The sequence below is a fragment of the Dromiciops gliroides genome, chromosome 1 (assembly GCF_019393635.1).
Source record: "Dromiciops gliroides isolate mDroGli1 chromosome 1, mDroGli1.pri, whole genome shotgun sequence".
Lineage (NCBI taxonomy): Eukaryota > Metazoa > Chordata > Mammalia > Microbiotheria > Microbiotheriidae > Dromiciops > Dromiciops gliroides.
The window spans coordinates 305,160,277-305,179,105 of NC_057861.1; the positions used below are offsets into that span (position 1 = coordinate 305,160,277).

The following is an 18,829-nucleotide window of genomic DNA, read 5'->3' on the forward strand; positions in this document are numbered from 1 at the left end:
AGATATAATGAAAATGCATTGAGGTAAAAGATGTCATACTGCATTACAAAACCAGCTAGTGTCAACCCTCTTATTAATTAATAAGACTCCTCTGGTCTATGGTGTGTACTATGTTTTAAAAATGAAAGTGACATCTGTCAGTGTGTCCTAGGACTATACATAATAGTTTAAAAAAATAATAAACATTTTTATTTAAAGTTTTGAGTTCCAAATTCTATCCCTCCCTCCTTCCCTTCCCTGCTCTCTCCCTGAGGCAGTAAGCAGATATAGGTTATACATGTGCAATTATGTAAAACATTACCATATGAGTCATTTTGTATCAGAAAACTTGAATAAATGAAAAAGGTGAAAAATAGCATGCTTCAGTCTGTGTTCAATCAATATCAGTTCTTTCTTTGGAGATGAATAGTATGCTTCATCATTGGTCCTTTGGAATTGTCTTAGATCATTGTATTGCTGAGAATAGCTAAGTCATTCACAGTTCTTCAGCAAACAATATTTGTCACTGTGCACAATGTAAGAGAATAGTTCTTAATTAAAGTAATAATATAATGTAAAATGGATAATAATGTCATCCTAGAAGTCTTCAAAATTTAAATTGCTAATTAATTTTTCTGCTGAAACAGATTAATTAACCATTCTATTATTAGAATGAGTTATAATATAGTAAAGTGCATAGAACACTAGCCTTAGAATTGTTGTTGTTCAGTCATTTTCAGTTGCATCCAACTCTCTGTGATCCCATTTGGGGTTTTCTTGGCAAAGATACTGGAGTGGTTTGACATTTCCTTCTCCAGCTCATTTCACAGATGAGGAAACTAAGGTCAACAGGGTTAAGAGGCTTGCCCAGGGCCACACAGCTAGTAAGTGTCTGAGTCTAGATTTGAGCTCACAGAGAATTGTCTTCCTCCCTTCAGGCCCAGTGTTCTATCCAATGCCACCTTGTTGTACCTAAAATTAGTGATTCTAATCACCTAGCCTTAGAATGAGCAAGATTCTAAGTTCAGGCTTGATTCAAGTTCAAATTTGACCTCTGACACCACTCAGTTTGTCACCAACTAGTCACTTAATCTCTCAGTGTCCCAATTGCTCTCAAAGATTGTTTTGGACAAGGTACCAGTTTCTATCAATGAAGGGAATTTCCAAAGCAGGAAGTTCCCCCTCAGTGATTAAAAGATAGATCTGAACCAAATCATGCAGGACAAACTGATTGGATCAGTTGAAGGGCACCCTTATTTGATTGTTAAGCCATGAATTTGTCATGACCCTTCAAATAATATTGTAACTTTGGAAAAGAGCTGTTTATTGGCACTAAGCATTTATACCTAGTAATTTTTTTTAATGTTTATTCACATATTGTTCAGTCCCGAGGCACCTGGCTCTCCAAGCATATCATATTCAAATCTTTATTAAAAGAGCATACGCTTGGTAGCTTTTAATTTCCATAATAAAATGTGTATCTTTTATCATTTGAAGGCCAGTTTTTTATAATCAAACATGAAAAGCACTTTTTAACAAGTGAATACTCTGTAGACATGAAATATTGTTCACTGTCATGAACAAGACATTTTTTGAGCTATACCTATGGGGAAAAAATCAGTCTATGGCAAAGAAACAAAGATAGGGGCAGCTAGGTGATGCAGTGAATAGAGCACCGGCCCTGGAGTCAGGAGGACCTGAGATCAAATTCGACCTCAGACACTTGACACTTACTAGCTGTGTGACCTTGGGCAAGTCACTTAACCCCAATTGCCTCACACACACAAAAAAAGAAACAAAGATAAAAGAATCTGTGTCCTCTTTCCCTATTTAAGACAGGTTATAGAGACTGGGAACTTCCTTGAAATTAGCATCAGGAAGGTTCTACTTCCTTGGTACCTGGAAGCTCCCTGTACTTGATGATGTGGGAGGAACTTGGAAGGCATCAGGAGATAGGTCGGCCATAGAAGGTTTCCATTTCTTTTTACTGCTTACCCAAATTTGCTTGCTCCTTAGTAGCTTGCAGATTAGTAGTTATAGAGGCCGACTATAGGTCGCTTTTAGTGCCCTGACAATTGTACATTAAAGCATTTAGAAATCCATGAAACTTGTGATGATTTCTCTCTATTGGAGAGGTTTTATATAATTTGGGATGAGTCAATAACATAAAATGGAGAGCCTGTCTCAAGAAAGCTGAAATGCCAATGCTAATCTTTTAAGAGTTTTATTGATGCCTTTTTTGGACAAATCAAGCATTTATTATGTTCTTACTATGTGTCAAGCACTGTGCTAGGTTCTGAGCTCACAAATACCCAAACAAAAGAGTCTTTGCCTTCAAGGAATTTACATTCTAATGAGGGAGAAAACATGTATATATAAGTTTATATAAAACACTTAAAATAGATATGAGGTGTCATTGGAGGGAAAGACACTAGAAGCTTGGGAAAATAGGAAAGATCCCAAACAGGTGCTTGAGATGAGTCAAGAAGAAAATGAGTGATTCTCAGGGGAGCACTTCAGACACAGAGGACAACCATTGGAAGGCACTATGATGGTAAATAGAGGGACTATGTGTGAAGAACAGTATGCAGGCCAGGATGGCTATATTGTAGTGTATGTGGCAAGGGAAAATGTGTAATAAAAGATGAAAGTTAGGCTACAGTATTCCTTGGAGTTTTCATTTGGTGATCTCTTTTAGGAGGTGATCAGTGGATTCTTTCAATGACTACTTTACCTTCTGGTTCTACAGTATTGGGGCAGTTCTTGATAATTTTCTGAAATATGCTGTCCAGGCTCTTTTTGTGATTATGGCTTTCAGGTAGTCAGAAACTAGGCATAGGCCAATATCTTACACAGTACACCAAAATAAGGTCAAAATGGGTACATGATTTAGATATAAAGGGTGATGGCATAGGCAAATTAAAAGAAGAAGAAATAGTTGGAAGAACTTATGACCATACATGAGATAAAGAACATTATGAAAGGCAAAATGGATCATTTTGATTGCATTAAATTAAAAAGGTTTTGTGCAAACAAAAGCAATGCAACCTAGAAGGAAAGCAGAAAGCTGGGAAATGATTTTTTACAGCCAGTGTTTCTGATAAAGGTCTCACTTTTCAAATATATAGAGAGTTGAATCAAATTTAAAAGAATAGAAGTCATTCCCCAATTGAACAATGATCAAAGGATATGAATGAGAAGTTTTCAGATGAAGAAATTAAAGCTATCTATAGTCATATGAAAAAATGTCCCTAATCACTATTGATTAGAGAAATGCAAATTAAAACTATTCTGAGGTACCACCTTATACCTATCAGATTGGCTAATATGAAAAAAGGGAAAATTATAAATGTTGGAAAAGATGTGGGAAAATTGGAACACTGATGCATTGTTGGTAGAATTGTGAACTGATCCAACCATTCTGGAGAAAAATTTGGATCTATGCCCAAAGGGCTATAAAACCATGCATACCCTTTGACCCAGCAATACCACTTCTAGGTCTGTATCCCAAAGATATCATTAAAAAGGGAAAAGGACCCACATGTACAAAAATATTTATAGTAGCTCTTTTTGTGGTGGCAAGGAATTGGAGATTGGAGGGATGCCCATCAATTGGGGAATGACTGAACAAGTTGTGGTATATGAATGTAACAGAATACTATTGTGCTATAAGAAATGCCCCAGTTTTGGATTTCCTAGACATTGGTGCTTCCAAAGTTTAACAGTTATATGAGCACTTAACACCTCTGGATTGGTATGTATAATATATAATCATGGTAGTATAATAATAACAAAAATAAAAGTAATAACAATAATACCTATATTAATTGTGTGCTGAGAGTAGAGAGGTAGAGTTTTCCACATGAAAAGTTATCTACTTATGAAATTGCAGATCTGGAACAGAAAATACCTGCAGTATCCTGGCACACAGAATTGTTATGAGGCTCAGATGAAATAACTTATTTATGAAGCGCTACACACATGTCACTTATTATTACTCAGAAGAGCAAAAACTTTTAAAAGCATGGACAAGATAGATAACAAACCTAGGTATACTCAGGTCATTTTCAAGTTGAATTTAAATGAACAAAACTCAGAATTTCACAGTACTTCTTATTCAAATGAGTTTGTAGTTGAGTGCAGATAACCAAATTATAGCAAAAATATGGTGGATCTGTGATTTGACTGGCAATGGAACATAAGTAAACAATGGCAGTCTTTTTTTATTCTTCAGTAGTCTAAAGGCTATTATGAAAAGGATTATAATAAAGTTATATCAATTTCTTTTTTATCTTCATTCCCTCTTCCTGCCCTAGAGACGGCTACCATTAGACACAAATATGTGTGAGTGTGTGTGTGTGTGTGTGTTTAAAATCTTTCTATATATAGTTCAAAATAGAGGAATTCATTTTAAAATGTTCTTTACATTTGTATATGGGTATTTTGTGGTATAAGTGTATATGTAGGGGACAGCTAAGTGGTGCAGTGAATAAAGCATTGGCCTTGGATTCAAGAGGACCTGAGTTCAAATCCAGCCTCAGACACTTGACACTTACTAGCTGTGTGACCCTGGGCAAGTCACTTAACCCTCATTGCCCTGAAAGAAAAAAAGGGGGGGGGGTAAATGTATATATAATCATAAATTCAAAAGATTGAAAGGTAGAGAGAAGAAGATGTTAGAATGGAGATAGAATATCAGAGGCGGGAATAGAGTGGGAAAAGAAATTACTTAAGGGGCAGCTAAGTGGTACAGTGGATAGAGCACTGGCCCTGGATTCAGGAGAACCTGAGTTCAAATCCAGCCTCAGACACTTAACACTTACTAGCTGTGTGACCCTGGGCAAGTCGCTTAAACCCAATTGCCTCACCAAAAAAAAAAAAAAAAAAGAATTTACTTAAAACACATAACTTTGATACAATGCAGCTTTTATTCTTCTATTTAAAATATTTTTGACTATCTTAAATTATATACTAAGTTTGTAAGCCTCATGATCATAAAAGAAATGTGGATTTAAACAAGGAATTGCTTTTTATTCTCTTTTTTGTGTAAACCTCTGAATGCTAGTTGACTGATATTTACTAGAATTTTAAAAGGATAAGCTATTTTAATGGAAGTGAAGTGGGCAGATTTAGAGTTAACTACAAAGTGAAAAACAGTAATAATCTTAGTTTGCCTTATTTTTCCTTTCAGGTAGTTCCTGATTGCCAGCAGAATGAATAGAGAAAGAGACTCAGAAACTACAATTGAAGAGGACACTCAACCCAATGATGAAGTCGTTCCCTACAGTGATGATGAAACAGAGGATGAACTTGATGAACAAGAGCCTGCGGTAGAACCAGAGCAAAACCGTGTCAACAGAGAAGCAGAGGAAAATCGAGAACCAGTCAGAAAAGGTAATAATACAAAGGCATGAGGGTTGCCCAACAAATGGGTAAAAGTTGTAAACTTTTTAAGAGTGCCACCCCTATTCCATCTATACTCTGGACTGTTACAAAGTCTGCCCAGTCCATTGTACCATCGAAATCAGCCTTTTTCTTTACTTCTCTTCTGCCCCCTCAAGAGGCTGCATTTTTTTAATCATTAGATTGTAAGTTCCTTGAGGGCAGGACTGTTTTTTGTCTCCTTTTGTATGTTCAGCACTTAGCATAACCCTTGGCACACAGGATTTATTAATTCATAAATGTTTATAATTGATTGATAGTGGTTGGAGGAAGTAAAGGGCACAAATTGGTCCTTGGAAGGATAGTAGTCTGTATTTATTGATAATACAGGAACATTAGGATCTTTGTAAACAGTTTTAAAATGTTAAATCATTTTTATTTATGAGCCAAATAATCTAAGTCAAAATAACCAAATCCCACAAAATGAAGAATAGAATCAGATGTAAAATGATGAATTTGAAACTACTTGCTTTTTTGCCAAGGGAAAACTTATATGGACATGCTAAATAATGACAAAGATCTCTGATTCACTTTGTTTACCCATCATCTCTTTTCTGCTCATAGATTTATAAGATCTTGTCGTGGTTATTTTTAATACTTATCTGGGGGTTGCCTATACTATTGATGTCATAGTTCCAATCCCTATCCCTATTCCTATTTTTAGTGTAGCTTGAGTCCATGTTGTGTACTCACAATAAATTCTTAGCAAAAATTATTGAATTAATCAAAATGCTGCAAAATTACTTGTGTGGTAGTTCTAAATTAACTATGAAATATTCAATATTAATCTTCACCAATTGTTCTTTCAATATTTAGCAAGAGTTAAATTTTAAAGCTTTTTTATTTTTATTTTTAACTTTTTGATGTTAGCTCTTATAGAGAAATCTGAAAACCTAGATTCAAATCTTTCTCAGAATTTTAAAAACTATTGTCCTAAAATCTAAATGCTATGCTAGACAAAGTCTAGCATCATCAATTTATACTCATAGGTGTCAGTTGTTAGTTTTAATCACACTCCACCAGAACTGTTAAATGGTATAAGTCTATGGTGTTCTTTTGTTATAATTATTAATTTTGCCATTACTATAGCTTTCAGACAATAAGCTTTCAATTGCGTGTTTTCGTTTTAAAACAATGAATGTAAAATTAAAATTATGTCATGAAAAAACAAATCAAATGTAGGTTAAGAGTTGGAAGAATGGGGGCAGCTAGGTGGCACAGTGGATAAAGCACTGGCCCTGGATTTAGGAGGACCTGAGTTCAAATCTGTCCTCAGTCACTTGACACTTACTAGCTGTGTGACCCTGGGCACTTAACCCTCATTGCTCTACAAAAAAAAAAAAAAAGAGTTGGAAGAAAACAGACATGAAAATTAAGATGGCCCTCAGTGATGAGAAGCTGAAACTAGATGTTAGTAGAATCAGGGTAAAGTTGAAGAAATCAAACAAGCTAAAAGTTTAGTTCCAGGTGATTGCTTGACGGGTTTCTTCCTCATTCTTTCTTGCACTGTAATATAGACATTGTTATCACTGTGACTGCTGCTGATAAATTACTTTATATCTATCTGGTACTTTATTTCTATTGAAAGCAGAATGATTGACTGGGTGCATTTATTTATCTCTGTACTTTGTTGTTGAGGCCACAAAGTCATATAGGTTGGTTAGAAATGAGAGAATGAATCTCGGTCAGTTGCATTCAGAATTTAATAGAAGCACGTAGTGGAAGAAAACTGTTAACTCCGGTTTTTTTCCTGGGCATACACAGTCTATGTGTTCCAGGACTTAGGTTGACTGTTCAACTTGTAAAGGACAATTAATGCAGAGGACTTCCTTCTTTAACCCATGGGAATTCAGATTTGTGTTACTTTGGGTTTATTAAGTGGACAATTTGACTATTTATTTTCAAACTTAGCTTTACTTGGGGTTTTTATTCTGTTTTCTGGAGCAACTCTAGATACTGGGGATTTTGTTATTTATTATCTCCTACTTCTATCCCCAACACTTGAACATATATACACATATATGCATATATACTTCAGATGGGATAAAATCATATTTTGAGAAGTATGGCAAAGTGTAAAGAGAGCTAGATTTGGATCCAGGAAGACCAGAATTCAAGTTCTGCTTCTGATACATACTGGCTGTGTGACCTTGAGTTCGCCTCTTAAATTCTCAGAACTCTAGGCAACTTTCTAAAGCTGTTTTATAAAATGTGTGGCCTTGACTTGGTAGAGGGAATTGACTCATCTGATAGTTCCTATTCCAATAAAATCCCTAGCCTATACACCTGTGTGCTAGTATATGTATACAAATAATAGAATATTTATGTGTTTATGCATATGTATGATATTATATGTATGTTTTTGAGAGAGGGGTATGTATGTATGTGTGTGTGTGTGTGTGTGTGTGTGTGTAAATATTGAGAGTATTTTCCCTCACTGAATTTCATGACAGAGAATAGTACTGCTCTGAACTTATCACTTTGCTTTTTAAAAAATAGTTTAATCAGACTATAATTTTTTACTCAAATTTAATTAGTCAACAAAAATGGAATTTCTTTATGAAGAATCATATGTTGTTGAATAATTAGGGATTACAACAGGCCACCATCTTTTTAAAAAAAATTGTATTATCTTGATCTGAGCTACCAGGCCTTGCTTTTTAAAAAAAATTAAATTTGAGACAAAAAAAAAACCTCAAAAAAAGTAAATATGAGAGCAGAATTAAAATTTAGTATCAGGCAAAATGTTTTAAAATAACTAATGGAAATTAAAATTATTTATTATATGCAGGAGGAGACATAGTATACACAGAAGGGAGAGAGAGACTTATGAATTTTATTTATGTAACTTTACTTTGAGTTTACCTTGAGATCTACTGGAAGGGAACAGTTATGGATAAATAGAAATACTCTCCTAGGGATGTAGTATCTACTTTTCTGCAGGGGGTATACTAGAGATACCCAAACTAGTGATGCAGTTACTTGAGAAAGAAACAGGAAGATGATCTTCCTGTGTCTTGCAAACTAAAAATGTCTGATGAAACTAGGGGGTGGGGTGGGGCATAAGACTGCAGTCTTCTTGGGGCAGCTAGGTGGCACAGTGGATAAAGCACCAGCCTTGGATTTAGGAGGACCTGAGTTCAAATCCAGCCTCAGACACTTGACCCTTACTAGCTGTGTGACCTTGGGCAAGTCACTTAACCCTCATTGCCCCGCAAAAAAAAACCCCAAACAAAAGAATGCAATCTTCTCATCAGCCTTAGAATTCTCATAAATTCCTTTGCTGTTCACTAACCTTTGAAGACCATACTTTGCTAAGCAGTAGCAAAATATAAGATGGAAGAACTGAAATCAGTTGTTGTTAAAATCTACATTCTCAGTTTTGTTTTTTAGAAATGTTTCTTCTTGAGTTTCTTTATTGTAATTAAGTATCTCAGCTGTCAAGGAAGATGTGTTGATTATGTTGGGGGAGCTATGCCATGTCAAGATTTCAGGGATGGAAGCAGGGAAGGGGCAAATTGGCAAGGAGTATACTGCACTGCCTGGTACCCCCTTGGGTATTGGGAGTGAGCAATTTATGCTATAAAAGTATAAAGAAAAACAATTTTGAAAAACTTCAGAACTCAGAGCATGCATGCATTATTACATGGTCATCATATGGTTATGGTAAAGGAACTAGTGTTCCCTAAAACTGTCTAGTACAGCTTTCTCTATGCTGTCCCTGATTTTAACTCAATACCAACTCCTGATTCTATCACTTAGAAACTGTTTGACTATGGGTGAGTAGGTTAACCTCTCTGAGCCTCAGTTTCCTGATCTGCAAAGTAGGAATAGTAATACTTCTAGTGAAATAAAGTGTTTAAAGTCCTCTGAAACCTTTAACAGCCTTTTACAGCATACCCCAAAAAGTCTTAGTGAAGTTTTAAGGTTAAAATTGCATTAAGATGGGGCAGCTAGGTGGCGCAGTGGATAAAGCACCGGCCCTGGAGTCAGGAGTACCTGAGTTCAAATCCAGCCTCAGACACTTAACACTTACTAGCTGTGTGACCCTAGGCAAGTCACTTAACCCCAATTGCCTCACTAAAAAAAAAATTGCATTAAGACTTTTGGGATAAGGGACTAATGATGGAAGCATACTATCCATCCCCATAGAAAGAACTGATAAAAAGAGCACTTGTGAATTATACATATATAACTTGGTTGATGTCTTGTGGAGAGGGGAGGAAAGGGAGGGAAGGAGAAAAATTTAGAACTCTAAATCTTATGAAAATGAATGTTGAAAACTACCCTTACATGTAACTGGAAAAAATAAAATGTTTGTTGCAAAGAAAAATAAATAAATAATTTTAAGGTTAAAAAAAAAAAAGACTTTTGGGATATCCTGTAAAATGCCAGCTACTATTATTTTAAGACTCAAAAAGTAACTTTTTGACAGGATGGGGATTTTTTCCCTAAGTTATCCTAAAAATAATACATAGTATTTCTAGCATTACTTTCCTATAACTTGTTGGATTTGCTGTAAGTTTGCATACCTCTTTTTAATCATCTGTACACTATGGGTGTCATATAGGAAAATCTCATTAATTTTTGTTCTTTTTAAACTTGACAAACATTCATAAACAAACTATTCAATATTACATGAAGAACATAAAAAGAGCACTTCATAGGGAACCATAAATTTCCATCATAAACAGTTTCAGATTTTTGTTTATAATTTGTATTTATCTTCACAGTTCCAACACTGTTCTGTTTGTCTGTAATGCCCCTTCAGACTGCCTTTCTTTTGTCTTCTGTTTTTTTAAAAATCATATTAATTTAGACCAAATGAATTTTTATTCCTCATAATCCAGATAGGAGCAGATATCAAATTACTCTTTGTTCATTTTTGTTTTTGTTTTTGTTTTTTTGCGGGGCAATGGGGGATTAAGTGACTTGCCCAGGGTCACACAGCCAGTAAGTGTCAAGTGTCTGAGGCCAGATTTGAACTCAGGAACTCCTGAATCCAGGGCTGGTGCTTTATCCACTGCGCCACCTAGCTGCCCCCTCTTTGTTCATTTTTTTAAATGATTTATTAAATCAAAAATTTAAATAAGACTTTGAGAGGAATGTTTAAAAGAATTATCTTAAATGGTACTAGGCTTTCCCTCAATGGAGGTCTTTAAGACAATTGATTATATTATAAAGTAGGTTCTTATTTAGATATGGGTTGGATTAGGCAATTTATAAGGTCTCTTAAAGTCTTGAGATTGTGTGATCTATGGCTCTAAGGTGTGGTTAGTGCAAAAAGCACTGAACTAGGTCCTAGAATGCTGACATTCTCATTTTAGCTCTGACACTCACAAAATGTGTGGCCTTGCTAAACCATTAAACCTCTCTGAGCCTCAGCTTCTTTTACTTTTCTTTTTTTAATTCAATTTTATTTTCAGGTCTGCATTCTTCCCTCACCCTCTTTTTCCTCATCTCCGTGCCGCCCTCCCCCCATCTCCACTGAGAAAGCAAGAAAAACAAAACCCATTACAAGCACACATAGTCAAGCAAAACAAATTGGCCATGTCATATGAGGGAGCGTGCAGATGTGTGTAGTCGTACATGTGTACATGCATGAATTTGTATGTTTTGTGTGTGTGTGTGGTGTCAGTCCACACTCTGAGTTCATCAACTTTCTGGAGGTGGGTAACTGGTTTCATCATTAGTGTTTTGGAATTATGTCTGGTCATTATGTTCGTCAGAAAACCCAAGTCTTTGATATTTATCTTTACAATATTGTTGTGGTATACATTGTTCTTTTGGTTCTGCACACTTCAATTTGTATCAGTTAATACAAATCTTCCTACGTTTCTTTGAAACCGTCTCTTTATCATTTCTTATAACGCTATTCTATCACCTTCATATATCATAACTTGTTCAGCCCTTTCCCAATTGATGGGCAATCCATCATTTTCTAATTCTTTGTCACCATAAGATCTTATGGGTCCTTTTTCTCTTTCTTTGATATCGTTGGGTATAGTTCTAATTATAGAATTCCTAAGTCAAAGAATATGCATTTTTTTTTTGCATGTGTGAGGCAATTGGGGTTAAGTGACTTGCCTCAGGTCACATAGCTAGTAAGTGTTAAGTGTCTGAGGCCACATTTGAACTCAGGTTCTCCTGACTCCAGGACTGGTGCTCTATCCACTGCACCACCTAGCTGCCCTGAGTATGCATATTTTTATAGCTTTCTAGACATAGTTCCAAACTGCTTGCCAGAATGGCTAGACCAATTTGCAGTTCTACCAACAGTTCGTTAATGGACCTATCTTCCCGACAATCTCTCCAGCATTTGTAATTTTTTCTTTTTTTTAATCATATTTGTCAATTTAATAAGTATGAGGGGCTACCTCAAAGCTGTTTTAATTTGCATTTCTCTCAGTTTATTTTTCTGTAAGGTTATGGATTATAACCCAAATCTTATTCTAAGGTCCGATGTTCTTTCTACTATCCCAATTCTCATCATGATTTTATCTACTAGAGCAAGTCCCTGAGGTCAACATTTTACTTGCCTCATTAGAATTGCTTGAAAGTATAAAACTACATTCTGTTTTTTTAATTCTATAATTTAGAATTTTCACTAATTCAAACTGCTCCCATCCTCTAATTCAAATTAGCATCATTTTAGATGATGATAGCATTTAAGATGAAAAATTTAATAATTAAACTTTAAGCCTATCACCACATCAGCAACATGACAAACAGTGGCAGTTCTCACTTCTCTGGGTGTTATTTCAGGCTGGTTGTGAAGTCAGCAAGGTGACTACATCATTTTACATGGTGAAATTGGTCTTTTCAGAGAAGCAATAAGAGCTTATGAGTGTGTGTATCTAAATGATCTTTTAAAAAAAACTTAGAATGATAAATCTAAGACTATTAAAAATTCCTCAATACAAAGAAGTTATAAAATCTGAAAATGAATTATGTTCAAAATGTACCCATTTCTTTGTATACCTCATGAACTGAAATTCTTTTCTGATTGCTTTAAGGTATTTGGTTTTGGTTTTGGTTTTTTAATTTTGGTGTTTTGTTTTGTTTTTCCTGAGAGATCAGCTGTCTTTCTATTTCAGCTTTTTAGTAGTAGTGTTCTAATCAACAACATGATTTGTTATCCCAGACTAAGAGAAATATGCAGGGGACACATTCAAATCTAGTGTTCTTATCTTTGTAGGTTAGACCTCAGTTGTGTGACACAACTAGTTATTTCTAGAAAATGAGTCTTCTGACATTGAGTTCTGTGAACTTGCCAACATATCCTGCTTCTTCTAAAATGAGCAGGAAAATGAGCAGAGCCAGCCCTTCTTTCTCCTGTTCCTTTTATTAGTAGCATCAGCTGCACCTTAAAGTAATGCCAAACAAAACATCTCATCAGAGGGATCATATGCTTTTCTGTGTCCTGGACCCTTTGGCAGGCTGGTAAAACCTATAGACCCCTTCTCATAGCCATACGACTGCAAAGAAAACCAATTATATTGAAATACATGCAAATTTTTTTTTAGTTCTGCAAACTAAAAGCCAAGGCTACAAACCCTTGGTCTAATCAGATATGATGAGAAGATCATAAGATATTAAAAAATTAGCAAGATTGTCATTAAAGGGGCAGCTAGGTGGCACAGTGGATAAAGCACCAGCCCTGGATTCAGCAGGACCTGAGTTCAAATCCAGCCTCAGACACTTGACACTTACTAGCTGTGTGACCCTGGGCAAGTCACTTAACCCTCATTGCCCTGCCCCCCCCCCAAAAGAATGTTATTAAAAATAAGGATTTGCATCTCCTAATGTTGGGACTTGAGATATTTTAAAACCATCTCAAATAGAATAATGGTTAAAAATTATTCCTTTGTTACTGAAAATGATGTCAGAAACAAACCCCTATTATATCTGTGCACTTAAAAATCTTGGAAACAGAATTTTCCAATCTGTTTAAAAATCTCCCAAATAAAGAGTTTCAGTGGATCTTGAACCCATTTGTTAAAAAACAAAACCAAAAACAAACAAAAAAAACCCCATATGCATACAACACTTTCTGATTAGTTTATAAGAACAACTGATTCAGAAGAGGGAAGATAAAACTTTACTAATAGGATTCTAGTCAAATCCTTTGCAATATTTGTGGTTCAGATTGAAAAGTAAGAGTCAATAATGGTATATTTCTTCCATTGAGAGCTACCTATTGTGGTACAGTATCTTTTCCAGGGGTTTCATCCAAAATAAGCTGCCCTTAGAAGTAGACCTCTGCATCACTGTATCACAAAGTATTCAACTGGCATCTCCAAAAAGAATGTAGCTTTTTCTTTTCATTTTTTAAAAGTATTTTGGTGAGAGGAGTATGGTTTTTTTTTTTGTACTGCTAAATAAATTTTTCTTTTTAAAATAATATGATCTTTAGTTTATTCTTTAAATTTTATTTTTATTTGTGTTTTATAATTATAAATAATATCATAGTCTATTTACACATAAATTAGTAATTATACATGGATTGGAGATGTACACTTTTTAAACTGATGGAATATGTGATAAAAAATTTAGAAAACTACTCTAGAACACAGGATGAAATACTTTGCTTTAACATTGAGAATTATTAAGAAACAACATTCATATTTGTTTTCTTTTTCTTTTCTTTTTTTTCAAAGTATTACATTTGTTTTCTACAGGTCAGTTATAAACGAGAGCATTGAATTACACATTTAGAACCATTTACTGTACTGTTGACTGATAGTCGTCACATTATTTGAAAAGAGATGGCCATAACTGGCATGCTAATAGATTTGTTTATCTGCTTTCATGGACTTTATTTCCTAAGCAGAATTCTAATTATTAAGAAATTATGTAGGGGGGCAGCTAGGTGGTGCAGTAGATAGAGCACCAGTCCTGGAATCAGGAGGACCTGAGTTCAAATCCAGCCTCAGACACTTGATACTTACTAGCTGTGTGACCCTGGGCAAGTCACTTAACCCTCATTGCCCTGCAAAAAAAAAAAAAGAAAAGAAAAGAAAAGAAAAGAAATTACATATATGAGATTTCTCTGCACATCTCTTTTTTGCAAAGATGTAATACTTTGGGAGTCAAAATCTTAGAAAACTAAGTTGTACATAATGAATATGGTAGATTAATCCACTTCCTTTTTTAGTTTCATTGTTTTTTTTTCAATTAAAAAATTTTCACCTACCCCCTATCCCACCAATTAAAAAGAAAAAAAAATTCTTCTAACAAATGTGCATAGTCAAACAAAAATAAATTCTTGTCTATGTCCAAAAATATGTCTTATTCTTCATCTTGAGACCAATACCTCTTTGTCAAGAGATGGGGAATATATTTCATTAAAGGTTTTCTAGAGTAATGGTTATTGTCTTGGAGAGGACAATGGGATTCATTCATTTTTGTGCCTCTTTCCTACATGCATACTCTCCTGATGACTTTAGGAGCCCATGAACCACTTATGCGTGGACCACTATTTCAATGTGACTCCCACCTAGAGTCCTATCCATTGTAGATTTTGGAAGAAGATGATTTAATAAGACATTATTTGCTTTTATTCTTGCTGGTTGCTTCTTTTGTGTTATTTATTGTCTTTCATTGATCCCCCTAATTCCCAGCCTCCTCTAACTTTTTCCTTTTTTTTTTTTTAAACACTGGTTTTCTCTTTCAGTTTCTCTTGTCTTTCCTTTTCCTTCTCTTTGGCCCACTTACTTCTCCAGTCTGGACTTCTTCTTTTCTCCTTAATCCCCATCCTGGAGAACAGAGAGGATATGTAATTGGGGGGAAAATACTATTAAAAAAAGAAACATTGAATAATTTTTTTTGAAAGTAACTATTTTATAAAGTTGAAAAGGCAGGATGTTATATAGGGTACCAAAAAATAGTCCAGTGATATAAACTAAGACTGTGATTGGTCTGACACAAAGATGGAGGATCAGTTTTCATTTGGTTTGACTCACAAATGGGATTTTCAGTTTCCATGGCAATGGAAAAAGCATAAGGTTAACTAACATCCTCTCAAAAGTCTTGGGGTGGACAAGCAATCCCTTGACCACGTGGACTCATAATCCCCCATGGTCAGCAAAAGTTCACAGAATTTTAATCTTTATGGTCAGGCTGGAACACATAGGAATAGGGAAATTAAACTTTTACAAACAAGCTCTACCACTGAATTTGATATGATCGAGTCCAAATCTCATCCATTAATATTGATACATTGATTAGATACAATCAATAAGTAATACATAATATAAAATAAAGTAGGGTGTCAATTTTCAATTTCAGAGCCACTAGGTGATGAATTTTTCAGCTACCACCACTGTGGATTATCTATTTAATCTTAGAGGGTTTCTGATGTGGTTAGAGGCAGGAAGAGTATTCATATATATGGAATCATGGGTTCTTGAAGAAATAAGGTGCAAAATCATAAGGATTTAATACAATAAAGGAGTTGTAATCAGACCTAATTTTTCATTTACTACTGCCAGATTCTGGACATCAAAGATCAGAGAATACAATGTCCATGAAAACACAACAATTGTAAATATCATCCATTAATTAACAATCTGAACAAATCCACTTTCATCAACATCTAATAAATTTGTGCATTGCCTATATCTGGATATCTGGGCTTGTGTTTTATTAAATGTAATGAAGCAGTAAGTCACTAAACATTTAATAAGTGCCTTCTATGCACTAGGCACGGCTAAACATTAGAGATTTAAAAAAAAAAAAAGAAGCAGACGACAGATCCATATCTCAAGGGGGTCATAATCTAATGAGGGATACAAGTAAAAAAATGTTTAAACAAGCTATATTAAGGATAATACAAGGAATAATCAAGAGAGGGATGACACTAAGTTCAAGAGGAATTGGGAAAGGTTTCTTGCCTTTAGTAGCTGCATTTTTGTTGTTCATTCATTGTCAGTTATGTCCAACTCTTCATGACCCCATTTGGGATTTTCTTGGCAAAGATACTGAAGAGGTTTGCCATATCCTTCTCTGGTTCATTTGAGGGATGAGAAACTGAGGCAAACAGGATTAAGTGTCTGTTGGTTTTCTGTTTTGAGGTTTTTTTGCTCACATGACTAATGCAGAAATATGTTTAATGTTATTATGTATATATAACCTATATCAGATTACCTGCTGTCTAAGGGAGGGACGGAGAAAAATTTGAAATTGGAAATCTTATATAAACAAATGTTGAAAACTATTTCTACATGTAACTGGAAAATAATAAAATACTTTTATTTTTAAAAAAAAAGATGTCTGCTAAACATCTAGTTCAAGATGTCTGAACGGCCATTAGACAGACAAAATTGGAGGTCAGTAGAGAGGTTAAGGCAGGATAAGTAGATTTGTGAATCATAAGCATTGAGATGAAATTAAATCATTGGGAGCTGATGAGATCACCAAGTGTAATATATAGAGAGAAGAGAGGGGCAGCTAGGTGGTGCAGTGGATAAAGCACTGGCCCTGGATTCAGGAGGACCTGAGTTCAAATCTGGCCTCAGACACTTGACAATTACTAGCTGTGTGACCCTGGGCAAATCACTTAACCCTCATTTCCCTGGGGGGGGGGGAATATGTGTGTGTATATATATATATATATATATATATATATATATATATATATATATATATATATATAGAGAGAGAGAGAGAGAGAGAGAGAGAGAGAGAGAGAGAGAGAAGAGGCTCAGTATGGAATCTTGTGGGATATTTATAGGTAGAGGGTGTGAGCTGAATGAGGATTCAGCAAAGAAGATTGAGAAGGAGGAGTCAGACAGGAAGGAGGAGAACCAGGAATGAATGGTGTCCCAATCAATAATCCACTGTTGGTGGAGTTGTGAAAAGATCCAACCATTCTGGAGAGCAATTCGAAATTATGCCCAAAAGGCTATAGAACTGTGCATATCCTTTAATCCAGCAATACCACTGCTAGGTTTATATCCCAGACATCCCCCCAAAAGAGAAAAAGACCAATATACACAAAAATATTTATAGCAGCTCTTTTTGTGGTGCCTAAGAATTGGAAATCAAAGGAATGCCCATCAATTGGGGAATGGCTAAACAAGCTGTATTATATGATGGTGATGGAATGTTATTGTGGTATAAGAAATGACAAGCAGGATGATTTCAGAAAGGCCTGGAAAGATTTATATAAACTGATGTATAGTGTAGTGAGCAGAACCAAGAGAATGTTGTTTGATGAAGAACTGTGAATGACTTAACTATTCTCAGCAATACAATGATCCAAGATAATCCCAAAGGACTAATTATGTTGGCATTTGGGGGGGGGCAGGCAATTGGGGTTAAGTGACTTGCCCAGGGTCACACAGCTAGTAAGTGTTAAGTGTCTGAGGACGGATTTGAACTCAGGTCCTCCTGAATCCAGGGCCGGTGCTCTATCCACTGTGCCACCTAGCTGCCCCTCAAAGGACTAATTATGAAGTTTACTATACACCTCCAAAGAAAGAACTGATATCGATTGAACACAGACTGAAACATGCTATTTTTTACTTTCTTTCGTTATTGTTTTTCATTTGTTTTCTTATACAAAATGACTAATATGTAAATGTTTTACATAATTGTACATGTTTAACCTATATCTGATTGCCTATTGCCTGGGGGGGGAGGGAAGGAGGGATAAAATTTGGAACTCAAAACTTTAAATTAAAATTTTGACTATATAAAAAGAATGGTGTCCCAAAAACCTGGAGAAGAAAGTATCAAAGAGGAGAGAGTGATCAATAGTGTCAAAGGCTGAGAAGAGGGTGAGGAGAAGGAAGAATGAGAAAAGGCCATTGGATTTGACAAATAGATCATTGGTAACTTTAGAGAGAAGTTTCAGTAGAATGTTGAGGTTGGAAGCTGGATTATAAAGGATTAAGAAGAGAGTGAAAGTGAAGGTATCCATTATACACTGTCTTGTTTTGTTTTTTTCCAAGGAGCTTAGCTACAAAAGGCAGACAAGATATAAGACAATAGTGGGGTTAGAAGGATCAAATGAGGGTTTTTTGAAGATGGAGGACACATGACCATATTTATAGGCAGGGAAGATGTTTATAGATAGGGAGAAACTGAAAATAAGTGATAAGGGATGACAGAAGAGCAGTCTGCTCTAGGACTTGGGATGGAATGGGATTGCTTGAGCAGTTAGAGATGTTACCTTTATAAGGAATAAGGCTGCCTCATCATGTGAAGCAGGAGTAAAGGAGGAGATAGGGGCAGAAGGCATATGTGAGAAGAAAGATTTGACAGCAAATGACCTCTTTTTTTTCCTGTAAAATATGAGGCAATGTTCTCAGCTGAGAGCATTTGGAGAGAGGGAGCCATGGAAAGTTTGAGATGGGGTTGAAAGGTTTGGAAGAGATACTGTGGAAAGCAGAATAAGGAATTT

At 35.4% G+C, this 18,829-nt stretch overlaps 1 protein-coding gene across 3 annotated transcripts in view; it reads left to right on the forward strand.

The window, feature by feature from the left end:
* The window catches only part of ATP8B1 (ATPase phospholipid transporting 8B1), a 153,011-nt gene that overhangs the window by 50,858 nt on the left and 83,324 nt on the right, over positions 1–18,829 (forward strand). For all 3 annotated transcript variants that reach the window (XM_043978422.1, XM_043978424.1, XM_043978423.1), the window contains exon 2: positions 5,171–5,373. In XM_043978422.1, coding sequence (XP_043834357.1) covers positions 5,193–5,373 — 181 coding nt within the window. In that variant the 5' untranslated portion in view covers positions 5,171–5,192. The remainder of the gene's footprint in view (positions 1–5,170; positions 5,374–18,829) is intronic.